This window comes from Trachurus trachurus (assembly GCF_905171665.1).
Source record: "Trachurus trachurus genome assembly, chromosome: 5".
Lineage (NCBI taxonomy): Eukaryota > Metazoa > Chordata > Actinopteri > Carangiformes > Carangidae > Trachurus > Trachurus trachurus.
The window spans coordinates 6997065-7009639 of NC_139896.1; the positions used below are offsets into that span (position 1 = coordinate 6997065).

General features: G+C 43.2%; 1 protein-coding gene across 1 annotated transcript in view; it reads left to right on the plus strand.

The window, feature by feature from the left end:
- Positions 1–2282: 2282 nt before the first annotated feature.
- Positions 2283–12575, plus strand: part of mdfi (MyoD family inhibitor) — a gene marked incomplete at its 3' end in the record, with an annotated part of 28015 nt that continues 17722 nt past the window's right edge. The window contains exons 1-2 of the mRNA XM_083971335.1: positions 2283–2783; positions 4449–4653. Of these exons, the coding sequence (XP_083827461.1) occupies positions 4500–4653 (154 nt within the window). The 5' untranslated portion in view covers positions 2283–2783; positions 4449–4499. The remainder of the gene's footprint in view (positions 2784–4448; positions 4654–12575) is intronic.

The window sequence follows — 12575 nt, forward strand, 5'->3', positions numbered from 1 at the left end:
GTGTTCATATGAATTTAGCTCAAAAAGATTTTTGAAATGCTGCTGATCATATTTCCTATTTTCACTGGAAGGTTTTCTTGCAGTAAAATCCCAATCTTATGTCTGTGCGAATTATGTGCAACTAAACATTTGGATCACAGAGTCTGAGGATCAGCTGAACTGTAAAACCTCATCTGTCCTAAATGAAATACCGAATATCTCAATTTCTTTAACAAAACAAAAAAGAAGAAACAGGTAAAAAAGGAAAAAAGAAAATGTATTGGAATATTGGAACGAGACTCTGATGCGACTGTTGCCCACACCATCTCTGACCCTCGTGCCCAGACGGACACTGAGCGCCCACGCAGCACAAATCCTACAAATACTTGAGTGTCACAGCCGGGAGACTGTAACAGATGAGTTATACTGTACACAGATTGAATGGGAGGTTATCAAGCTGTTAGTGAAAATGAAACCTGTCTCAGAAGGACTTTTATTTTCTTTTTTTGCAGCCGTGAATTACCTCGCAAACCTCCACCACGCCTGCAAGCATAAATCACAGAAAACACACACTGCAGCTCCAACATGGCAGGAGGAGAAGGGGGAGGAGGAGACCAGGCCTCTCTGTCGAGGGATTCCTCTGTTTGCAAAAAGAAAGGTGTAAATAGATAATACAAAAGTTAGATGAGTCATGCTTTTCTCTGGATGGAGGTTTAAAAAGCGAAAAAGAAAAGGTTAAAGTTCAGTCTGAGTATTATTACTGTTGGATTACTGACGTTAACTTAATCTAGCTTTTCTTCTGCTGCACCATTTATCCTCACTGGGGTCATGGGAAAGCTGGAGTCTAACTAACTCAGCTGATTTAGGGCGAGAGGCGGGGTGGGGTCCACCCTGGACTGGTCGCCAGTCAATCACAGGGCTGACATATACAGACAGACAACCATTCACACCTACGGGCAATTTAGAGTCGGCCAATTAACCTAACCTGCATGTCTTTGGTCTGTAAGAGGAAGCTGAAGTTCCCTAGATAACTCACGCATGCACAAACATGCAAACTCCACACAGGGATTCTACTGTAGGTTTCAAACCCAGAAAACCTCTTGCTGTGAGCCGACAGTGCAAACCACTGCACCACCGTGCCGCCCACAGTGGTGAATCTACCTTATCAGATCAAATCAAACTTTGTTTATAAAGCCTGCTTCATGCATGAGGCAAACTCAGTGTGCTTTACAACAATATAATCACAAAAGTGCACGCACAGAAAAAGATGATAAAGTGCAAAATAGTGCAAGAAGTGCAGAGTATACACATGAAAACCATATAAATCACACAAACACATATGCACAACTTACTGTAACCATACACTATTGTAAAGAGTGTTCACTGATGCAACATCTCTCACTGTCTCAAGCTATTTGTTATGACAGATTTTTGATATTTTGGGGCCAAAATGTTTTTTCCACATGTTGTTGTTGTGATGCAGGCCTGGTTTCTTTTTCTTTCTTTTTTTACAAAGTGGTAGCTATTTTTGCAAAAAATAACCAGCTGGTGTTAAAGGCTATGTAGGTATAAGGTGGGGTGGTGCTTTCAAGGGTTTCTTGTAATTACCCCCCGAGTACAATTACCGTGCTGAAGAGGAATCATGACTCATCGCTGACAATACGAGCTAGTTTCGTCTTGCACTGGGACAATTTATACAGCCTCGTGTGGCTCGTGCATGCCAGACAGATTGAAGGCAATTCCCACAGTGAGTCACAACAGCATGTGAAGCTAAAAGCAGTGACCTTTTTATTCTGGGAAAACAAAAGTCTGGGTAACTTGTCAAAAGTCTACGACACATGTAGGTATAGAGGCCTATTTGTCATTTTATGACGATTTAATACTTTAATTGGGTGAATTACTTTAAACTATGTTCAGTCCTGTCTGTATTATCATTGCACAGAATTGCTTGACAGGTCTGAGTAGATGCAGAGTTAATGCTTTATAATCTGACATCATGGTCTATATTAGATGGTATAAGATGGTGAAAATCAACTTAGCACTGATACACAGCATAAAACAAATCATCTTCACGGATTGTTACTAAAATATTAATGACAAAACAAATGGTGCCTGATGAAAGCTAGCTTGTGTTATTGCTGTGTCTGGTTCGGGTTAAGGGGGTAATTATATGACAGTATAGTTCAGCCCAACTAGTTTGTAGCCTGGAGGAAGCACAATCACTGCTGACTGTAGTTTCCTGTCCAATAGCTGCAGCACAGAAGTCTGAGGCAAGTTGCAGTGGGAGTGAAGAGAGAGGAGAGGAGAGGCGAGTGCACAGGACGGACACTGAGCTCAGTTGGAAGGCTTTGGGAGAAAAGTTTGTGGAAAAGAAAAGGTGTTGAAGTTCGGATTTTTGTTTGCAAAAACCAAAGGCGAGGAGAAAGGTGCAGGAGAACTACGGTGCAGACTAAAGAGTTGCGGAGCGTCAAGCGAAGCTGCCTGCAGAGAAGAGACACACAAACTTCCCAACATCTGGTCCGCTGGAGGAGGACGGGGCGAGCCGGAGAGGGAGAGAAACTTTTTTTTGGAGGCGGAGAGAGAGAAAACTATCTCCACTGGAGAAAAATGCATTGAACTGGTGGGTTTGGGACACCTACATGAGCCGATCGAGGGGAGATCTGGTGGTCGGGGTCGTGTGAAGTGATAAGAAGAGTGGAGAGAGAGAGCGAGGTTGTCTCGGAGGGCGAGAAGTCCACCTGGAGCGGGACAGAGAATGAATTAGTCCAAAGCCTCGGCTGCTCACAGTCCCAGCCAGAGACAAGGTAAGAAAAATAGGCTGTTTGTTTTCCCTGAGCTGTTGTCGTTAAACATCAAAGCTGAAAAGTTATTGTGCAGTATAAACCGAGGCAGAGGAGGAACGAGCCTCAACTCTGGAGCTGAGCACGGTCTCAGCATGCACGGACTCGTTTTGGGAAAACAGGGCGCAGACCTGCAATAAAGGTAAACAGAATACGCCCGTTATTAGTCAACGGTGACTTTCAGTGAGCCTGTAAGTCATACTTCAAAATATTCAGCCTCATTTTATTTTGAAAAAACAGACCTTATTGTTTTTAAAGCGCTGGCACCAGGACAGATCTAGGCCATACGTTTGGCACTAGTTTCCAAGAGTGCGGTGCCATGGCTTCTCTTTTTCTCGAAACTTATCAAAACTTTTTATTTATTTATTTTTGTATTAAAGTTTCTAAAGTCGTCCGGCTGTAAAAGTGGAGAAAAGTCGAATGAGTAACTTGTGAGTAATAAAACAAACAGGACTTGATGTAAAACTTCGCTTCGTTTACGTGTGTTTTCACAGAAACCTTAGCTGTAGGTTGTCAAAAACTTTTGGATGGCAGGGAGCGAGCGAGCGAGCCGCGGGAGCGCGCAAACAGCTGTCCAGCTGAGCAGCTTTGGCAAGGTAGGCGCGCGCCAAACACGTATTGGCACGTGACCTATATATTTTGTGAACTTGTAGCCCAGCGGTCTCATTAATTAGTTGTTGTTTTTTTAAAGAAGGTTCTCGATGGTGGCTCCTGATTGGCTGCTGGAAAAACCTCCAGAAAACTACCTGAGAAAACACACCTGCGAGCTGATTATGAAAAAAAAACTCAAGTTATAGGCTCACAGGTTGCTTAGCAACCATTTAGTGAGAAATGTACTGTAGGTCTACTGTAGCCATGCGTTTAGGCCTATTTGATACCATTATCTTCTAGTTAGTTCAATATTATTCTTATCATAGGCTATTTTATTGATAAGTTGCCTCAAGCCTATAACATTTAGTACATATGCAATTCTGTCTGCTTGTTGCAGGAGCTGTAATGAAACAGTTTCACTCTGGGATTGACTGAAATAGCCTATTCATTATCCATGATTTCAGTTTTTAGACACATTTTTCCTGTAAATCAGCAAATAAAGTTTTGTAAACGTGCAACAATGTGTTTATCCAGCTTTTGTTTCATTTTCCCAGTTTTGTTGTTATTATCAGCTCTAATATTCTCCTTGTTTTCTGTTTTTCAATTAATAACTTATTAGCCCCCCCCCCCCAATTCCTCCTTTGCTGTGTGCTTTTATTTCATGTTTTTAAAGTTCATTGAAAGATTTATCATGATTTGCTTCAATAAAGCATCTGAGGACTTTCAGAAGTGTTTCCCATAAATAAACACCACCATTGTTATTATTTGCAAAACATAAGCTGAAGGAGTTTTAACACGTAATTAAAAAGGAAAGCTGTGATTAGGCGTTTCCGCTGTGCTCATGCGAGCAGTAAGTCAATCTGCCTCTTCCTTTAGTCATTTTTAAATAGCTGAAAGGGATTCATGCTGGTTCAAGTTGTGACTGACTACACCTCCCTCCATGAGACATGATCTGTTGGCTTCTTGCGCATTTTATAAGACAATGAGATGTTTTTTTTTCATCATCCTTTTCTCTCCCTCCCCCTCCCTCTGGTCAAGGCTCACTCCGTGGCCCCTCCACCTCCTCCCATAAGAGCCCGGCCTACGTCCATGGATGAGGAGAGGAGCGACCCTGCCATCTCCCCAGAGCCGCCTGTCGATGGGGACGCCGGTCTACCTGTACCGCAGCCTAACTCGCACAGCACCCCCTCCACGGAGAGAGCAAACAGCTGCACAAACTCACAAAAGCCCCGTGCAAGTGAAGGTAGGAAAACAGGTCGACAAAAACAGAAACAGCAAAAAAAAAATAGAAAGAAAAGAAAATTAAAGCGTGTTTCTGTGTCTTAGACTTAGAGGAAGAACAAAGGATTAAACGAACAGCTGTGTGATGATCGGTCTGAGCATGTCTACACAATCAGCTCACATTTAACCACAAACACCAAGCTCTGCTAAAGCCCCTTTGTTGTTGTTTGTGTGAGTTTGTGCATGTGTCAGTGTGTGTGTGTGCATGTGTCAGTGTGTGTGTGGATGTCTCCAAAAGAAAAAAGTCAGAGAGTAGTTATTAACAGATTAAGGGATTTCTGGTGAGAAAGAGGAACTAGTTGATTAGTGCTGAGGAAGAAGACCTCTCCATGCTCTTTCATGCATGTGAACCTCATTATGGTAAGAAGTTGGCCAGTGTGTGTGTGTGTGTGTGTGTGTGTGTGTAGCTCTATGTAAAGCGCTTTCATTTCGGTCCAAGCTATAGGAGAGCTTCTTCTGACTCCGAAAACAACAATAGCTTTTGTGAAAAGCGTGATTGATGTTAGTTTTCCAACAAAGTTAAACAAAGTCTTAAGACTCTGTTGCGTTCAAAGCCTGGAAGTTAAGTAATCATAAACGCTAAACTCTGGAGGGCTGTGATCATCATACCTCCCACTAATACCTAGAAAAATCATTGTGTGTTTTGAGCTGTCGTAATGATTCATGAGGTCAGAGGCCTTTCTCACCGAGGGACGCAGCGGTTGTGTGTGGAGGCGATTGGAGCTTGGGGGACGTTAGCCTACCTACCTCCTCGGAGATCTGAGGGGTTGAGGAGCGACTCGGCGCTGCGTAACGCTTAAAAGGTCGCAATGATGCTCCTGGGGATTCGGGAATGAACCTTTGACCCGTCCCCCTTTGTGTGATTGGTCATGGTTAGGGATGACTGACATGGGGAGGCGGGACTGGGAGGATATGGACCAACTCGGTGCCTGTGAGTGACTCATCCAGACCAGAATCAACCAGAAGGCTTCAAGTTCGCTCAAGCTTCGGTGCGAGTCGAGAGACACGGCGCTGACTGCAGATCAAAGTGCAGGTCCTATGGGGTAATTTGGGGAGGTGTGGTGAACAGTTAAGGGGAAGTGTGCAGAGATTTAAGTGGCTTGTTGGCATGGGAACTCGCCACAAAAATCTTTGGATGGTTGATGGAGTTCTTTTATTTATTTTGTTTCCTTTTTTTTTTTTTTTAAAGGCAGGTCTCAACCTAATCTATTATGATTACTGTTTTAAAACACAAAAAATCCACACACACACACACACGTCACGCAACACATATACAACTCTCGTCCACCGGTACGTTGCGGTTTACCATGATGTGTGTAAGTACAGCATCAGATTTAATGATAATACCTGAGTGAAGTTATTAAACTGTAGCTTTGTGCCTCGACATGTTCTCGTGGCTCTGCTGACTTGTTGCTGACTTTACCTGTTCGCTTCGAAGCCGGCACAAAGTTTAACTGTGGCTTCGCCCACTAAAGTTAGACTGCTTGTCTGGCTGACTGGTCCAATTTGTGTGTGTGCTGTGTGTGTGTGTGTGTGTGTGTGTGTAGGCTGAGGGTATGTAGGTGAGCCAGGGTGGGGAGGAGAAGATTGGTCAGACTACCGCTGTGGGCAACAAGGCGCTGCTTTCAGCGCTCTGCCTCCTCACCCCCTCACCCATCCCTCGGCCCGCAGAGTTCAGGACTCTGGGACAACACAACAGGCACACACACAGATCTGCCTGAGACTCAGCACAAACCTTTTGCCCCACGGGTGCGTTATTAGAGCTTGATAACAGGTAACAAGGAAAAATTAGCACAAAGTTCAGTCATTTTTTTGTATTTCTCCTCCCTCCTGGTTCAACTCGAAGCTGCACAGCCCCATGACAAATGTGCATTAGCGTCTCTTTTACCCGTTCCTGACCCCTGTAAATTGGACTGAATTGCCATTTCATTTCGTTTCATTTCATCTGACACCGAGTTAACCGAGCTCTTGTTGGGAGCGCGGCCTTTTGTTTTACCCTAACCAACCCGCAGCCAATGACATATCTGACATATCAATCTCATTTTCGCTCGACGCAGAGCTGCAGAAGCGGTTGCCAGAGGCAGTTAACTTTAGTGTTTATTATAATAATCAAGGAAAAATATTGAGAATATTTATTTTCAGGCAACACATTCAACCTTCGCTGCGAGAGAGGAGGAAGCTGATATCCCAACTCTTAATCCCATCGTCTGAACCCTGACTGGTCGTGTTTCTGTAACCAGCGTTAAACAGATGTCAGTGGGCGGACCTGTTTATGTAAATGTTAAGATGTGGGCGGCGGTGGGTGCTGAGTCAGGGGTCCTGAGCCGGATTACCTCCCAACAGTTTGTACCAGACTTCACCAGAATGAGAAGACTGAGGCTTTGAGAAGGTCTTACAGATGTTAAAGTGATAATATTCAACTTAAAATCAAGCTAGAGCTAGCATGATACTGACTGCCAAGAGTCCCCTCCCCTGAGTTTGGCCTTTTCTGATTGGCGTAAAGAGAGTATATCTGCACTGCTGCCAATGGCTCTGGGTCACAGAAGGCTTTGACAGCAGATCTTCACATCGTGATGTGTTTTGGAGCATATTTTCAACTAAATGCTGCATGCTGAGATGCTCATATCTTTGTGGTTTAGAATAAAAAACCATTACAATAAAAAAGACATGGCTTAGCATGCAAGTTCATGACATCTGGTCAAAGGCTTCACTGTCATGTCTATATTACAATAGGCCGCAGCAGATTTTTGTTGCAGTACCACATTTGGACACTGTGGCAGATTGACAGCAATGTTACCACAACTGATGCTTCTGCCACAATATGAAGTGTGAAATTACAGATGCACACAATCAATCAGGTTGCAGGTGATAAAATAATCAGTTTATATGAAACAAGGTCACATTTTGGCGATAGTTTCTGAAGCTGCAGGTTTAATTATGACAATGCAACCTGGCAGGATCAACATGGCAGTCGGCCAATCAAAACGCACCAGATGAGTCCAGAGAGACAGCCGAAGCCCTCCTTGTTGTCACCCCCACAGTCTTTTTTTCTGCTCTAAGTGAAAAAAGCTCGGCTCAGTCATTACAAGTGTGAGTGTTGCTCTCACTCAGGCATAAAGACGCAATGGGGCTGTCTGTTTATACAGGAGCCTCTTACCACCACATGCCAGACTCTCATTCTCTTTCACCACTGGCAGCTTAGTTACTCCCTCTGTTTTTTTTTTCGCGCCCACTTCTCAGGGCTTTTGTGTCTGTTTATCTTTCTTTCTGTCACTTTCTGTATAAGAGCAGAACTATAATTAGTTTTTACATCCAAATCGCAAATTTGCAAGGGTTCAGTTTTAAATTCCAACAACCACAATTTTTTTTAAATGGGGGGAGCGGCACGGTGGTGGTGCAGCGCGGTTGGTGCTGTCACCGCCACCGCTGCACATTGAGATGGTTCTGGGTTCGGAACCGTCGCTGGGTGGAGTTTGCATGTTCTCCCTGCTTTATGCACAACTCCACTACTTCCTGAACTTAAACAAGCTCCTTTATTTCCTGTCTTACATTATTGGACAAACTGATTAATCCAGGTGCTGACCATTGTTGTGACTACTGAAGTCAGAGTCAGACACCTGGATTAATCAATTATGTAAAACGGGAAATAGAAGAGCTTGTTTAAGTTCAGGAAGTAGTGGAGTTGTGCAGCCAATTGCATTTGAGCCAGAAGCAGGTTAAGTGGGTGGGGCTAAGGCGAACACGTCAGTGTGACGCAGCGGCTCCGTCACTGACCACGCACAGCGCGCGACGCGGAGACGCTCACTCTCGCCACTTTTGCTCCTACTTCCCTCCGTTCATCCTATCGATAATTAATTAATCTCGTTAATAACCCTCTCGTATCTGTCGCGCGCTGCACGCTCGGTTGCTCTACTTCCATTAAATGCAAACATGTGAACGTCATTTCCACTCACCTGCATTGCAACTCACCTGTTGTCTGTGTGTTTGGTCAAACGGAGACGGAGCAGTTCCGGTTGTGAATATAGTCTGTCATCTCGCGCGTTTTCTTGGTCATGTGAGTGGTATTCCTATATATTATTCTTTCCCTCCTTCGAATAACTAATTAATGGAAGGAACATACTGACAGATAATTGATCAAAAATATATATATAACTTAAATTGTGGTTGAATGTATAAACATGAAATGTGTCTGGATGTTGAGTACATACTGTATATTTTCTGTGCAGGCTCAGTGGGTGGAGCTATAACTTTAAAAGAGAGTCAAAAAGCTGCCTTGGCCTGGCTCTGTTCTGCCAGTTGTGTCACAGTTGCAGAGAAGGAACCATGTGTCCATATAATGATGGCTCCACCAGGAAGATAAGTTTGCAAATACTTACTGTTGTTTGACTAATATGATCATATAGAAAAGAAGTAACAGCACAGAATTTCCAGTTTGAAAACATAAAGGACAGTTTATGGTTTTTACTCAAAAACAGTGGTGTGTTCAAGTCCTCGTCCAGATACGAGGTTGTTGTCTTACTTTGAATTCAGACAGGTGTGCTGAGTTTTCTTTTCAGAGATAAACCACCAACGCCTGGTTTCAGACGACATCATTCATGTTTTAATCTGGACCTTCATGATTCAGACGTATGAAGCTGCTCCCTCTCTCTCCCTCTCTCTCTCTCTCTCTCTCTCTCTCTCTCTCTCTCTCTCTCTCTCTCTCTCTCTCTATACACTTGGCCTCCGTTGCCTGTGTGTGCAGGGTTAGATTTTTAAATAGCATTTGTTTGTTTGTTTATCCTCGTGTTCCTCTTTGTGAAATTATTCCAGTCTGAACTACATTTATTTTCTCTCTGTACATGCAGCTATTTGCCTACTTGTCCCTTTTTTTTTTCATCCCTGAGGTTTGTTGAGGCTTGTGTCTAATTTGGTTTCTCACAGAGATTGAAATAAACTAGCAGCAGTTTGAGGCATTTTTTACAGCATATTTGAACTACAAAAATGAAGTTTTTTTTTTTTTTTTCCCTCCTTCACCACCTCGCAAACATTCGAGAAACTTTTGCCGCTGCTCCTGGAAGTGTAGAGACTACTCTCTCTCTCTCTTTCTCTGTCTGACTTCAGGACAGTCGCCAAATCTCCATAACCGATGTCTGCTGGGAAACTGGTGACAGATAGTGTCAACATACGATATATATATTTAAAAAAAAACCTACACATAAAATGTCTGTCTGCCGTGTTGAGACAATGACAAACCTCATGGCTCTTCTTCACTCGTAGCAGAGGTTTTATATACCGTAGTCCAATATAACTAATGTTTTCTGGAGCAAAATATTTAGTTTTATCCCAAATGTTTTATTACAACCTACTCTGGACTTAATATCAGGATGTAAACATGTGCATTAACATTGTATATGTTTGCCACTGCGGCTCCAGCTCAAAGCTCGGAGGGGTTTATTCATGTGTCTCTATTAATTCTGCCACTCTCCTCCTAAAGTCTTACTCACTCCTGTTTATCCTCAACTGTTTATGCCTGTTTGTTCTTATTTCCATATGTTACATACACAGCGCCCAGTGTGTGTCCATGTTTAGAGAGACCATAGACATTTCAGGTTTACATGCAACAGCGTAACAAGGGTTCAGTTCAGTTAGCAAAGCAGCTGTATTTTTCCCATGGACCAGAGGAATTTCAGAGACAAAGTAACACAATTAAATTCCCCTTAAGCCTGTTCAACAGCAGACAGTTTTTGTCTTTAATGAGCTTACACTGCTTCATTCTCTCAGCAGCTATAATCTCTGATTTTGGACATATTCCAGTACTGCACTCACACACAGCCCCTCTCTCTTCAGTGTGTGTGTGTGTGTCTCTGTGTCTCTCTCTATGTGTGTGTGTGTGTGTGTGTGGTTTCAACTTTTGGCTGCATGCAAATAAAAAACACACCACCACCGCTGTTAGTTGTGTGTTCTTGTGTTCTCTTCTTTTGTTGTGTCCCTCGTCCTGATCAGAACCTCTCGTGGTTTGCGTGTGGTTTCAATCAGTTCCAGTCATTACTGAGCTACTACTGCATCGTCTCCACTGACTCCACTTTATTCTGCTCCGTTGCTCTTCACCTCGTCTCTTCTTCTTCTTTTCCAATTCTCTCGACTCTCATCTTTTAATGTTTTTTTTTTAGAGATGAGTCAGCACAGGGTGTGAATCAGCACAATCCATTTTTTTTGCGTGTGTCTGAATGGTGTTCTTTCAAGACGAGCTGCAACTGCAACTACGTCTATTAATGATTCATCTCAACACAGTGAATCTATTAAACTTGTAATCCAGAAAATGTTGAAGTACCATTTAAAACATAAGTTCCCTGAACCCGAGCTGAGTTAAAGGGCAAAACCTTCTTGCAACCAGACGCACGCAGCTCGAAGCCGCAGCTTTTCAGTATTAGAAACAGTTGCAGCTATAAAAAAAAGTTTGACTTCATTAACTCATTTGCCGTTGGGTGAGGATACATATGTACTGTACTGTACGCCTTTGCTCCTCTCGTGCACACAGTAACACATGGTTATCTCAGCTGTAGAAACACACATAGGGCTTGAGGCAGAGAGGCAGCAGGTAAAGTCAGCCCGGCCCCCTGCTCTCTGTGAACCAACACCCCCCCCTCAGATCACAGCACTGCACTCTGCCTCGGGTGACTCAGGATATGTCACATGATTTGCCTGCTCATATATTCTTTTTTTTGTTTGTGTGCATGTGTGTGAGAGTGTGTCGGTGCTGTGTTTATGCTTTCGAACGCTCTATGTGATCCATATGTTTCTGCTTTAATGGTTAACTGTTTGTTTACTGTGAGACTGAAATTCCTCCGAATCCCCCCTCTAGGTCCCACTGACACGTGTACTACTAGTACGCACACATAACGTGAATACACACACACATACACACCGAAGCATGTACAAACCAATACACGTACTCACCCACACGTGTAAACACGCAGCCAGATCTCTTCAGCGGCTCTTGATTGCTCTGGTCTGATTTGAATTAGAGGCTCATCTTTCTCAGATCTCAGAAAATGGCTCTGAGGTCGAGCGGTTTGGTGGTTTGATGCTGATGCCAGCGCACAGTTGGTTGAAGGCCTGCTTGGATGGCACTAAGGGGTTTGGTGGGGATGCGTTTAGCTCCAACAATCGCGGTTTCTGAACGTTTATAGAGGGGAGAGCTTCGACTGAATCACAGGACCTATACACACGCTTTTAACCCATGGTGCTCTGTCTGCTGGCATGCAGCTGAATGAGAACACACTGGGCTGAAGCATGTGCAGGTGTTATATAGATATTCAGAAGTATTTATTGTGTATCTGTGACATTTATTTATCTAATGAGTGCACTGATATTTTTTCTCAGATCGAATGGTAATGGATTCTAATTAAAACAGTTAACGTGAAGTCATGGGACTTTTCATTGAAGACGTCCTCTCTCCTTCTATTCCCCGAAGTTTGCTTATTCTGGGCTTTTGTGTGGCTTTGATAATGACGTAATGGCCCCTAAAAAAAGCAGCTTCCAGACTATGGGAACAAAACAACACGAAGAACGAGGATCAGTAAAAACCAATAAACGCCACCTAAGGCGCTTTTTAGTTTAAATCATATTCACTGATCTCACTTTTTCTCAAGAACCTGCCAAACGTCTGAAATCGTTAGTCATACGTTGCCCGCCAGCACATGGTGGATTATTAATTCTTTATTATCCATCCTCAATATTATGATAGAATGGAAACCAGCTGCATAGAACAATGGGTGATTATAGGCAGGGTTGGGGAGTAACGGATTACATGTAACGGCGTTACGTAATTAAAATACAAAATATGAGTAACTGTATTCCGTTATAGTTACAGTTTAAATTGATGTATTCTGATTACAGTTACTT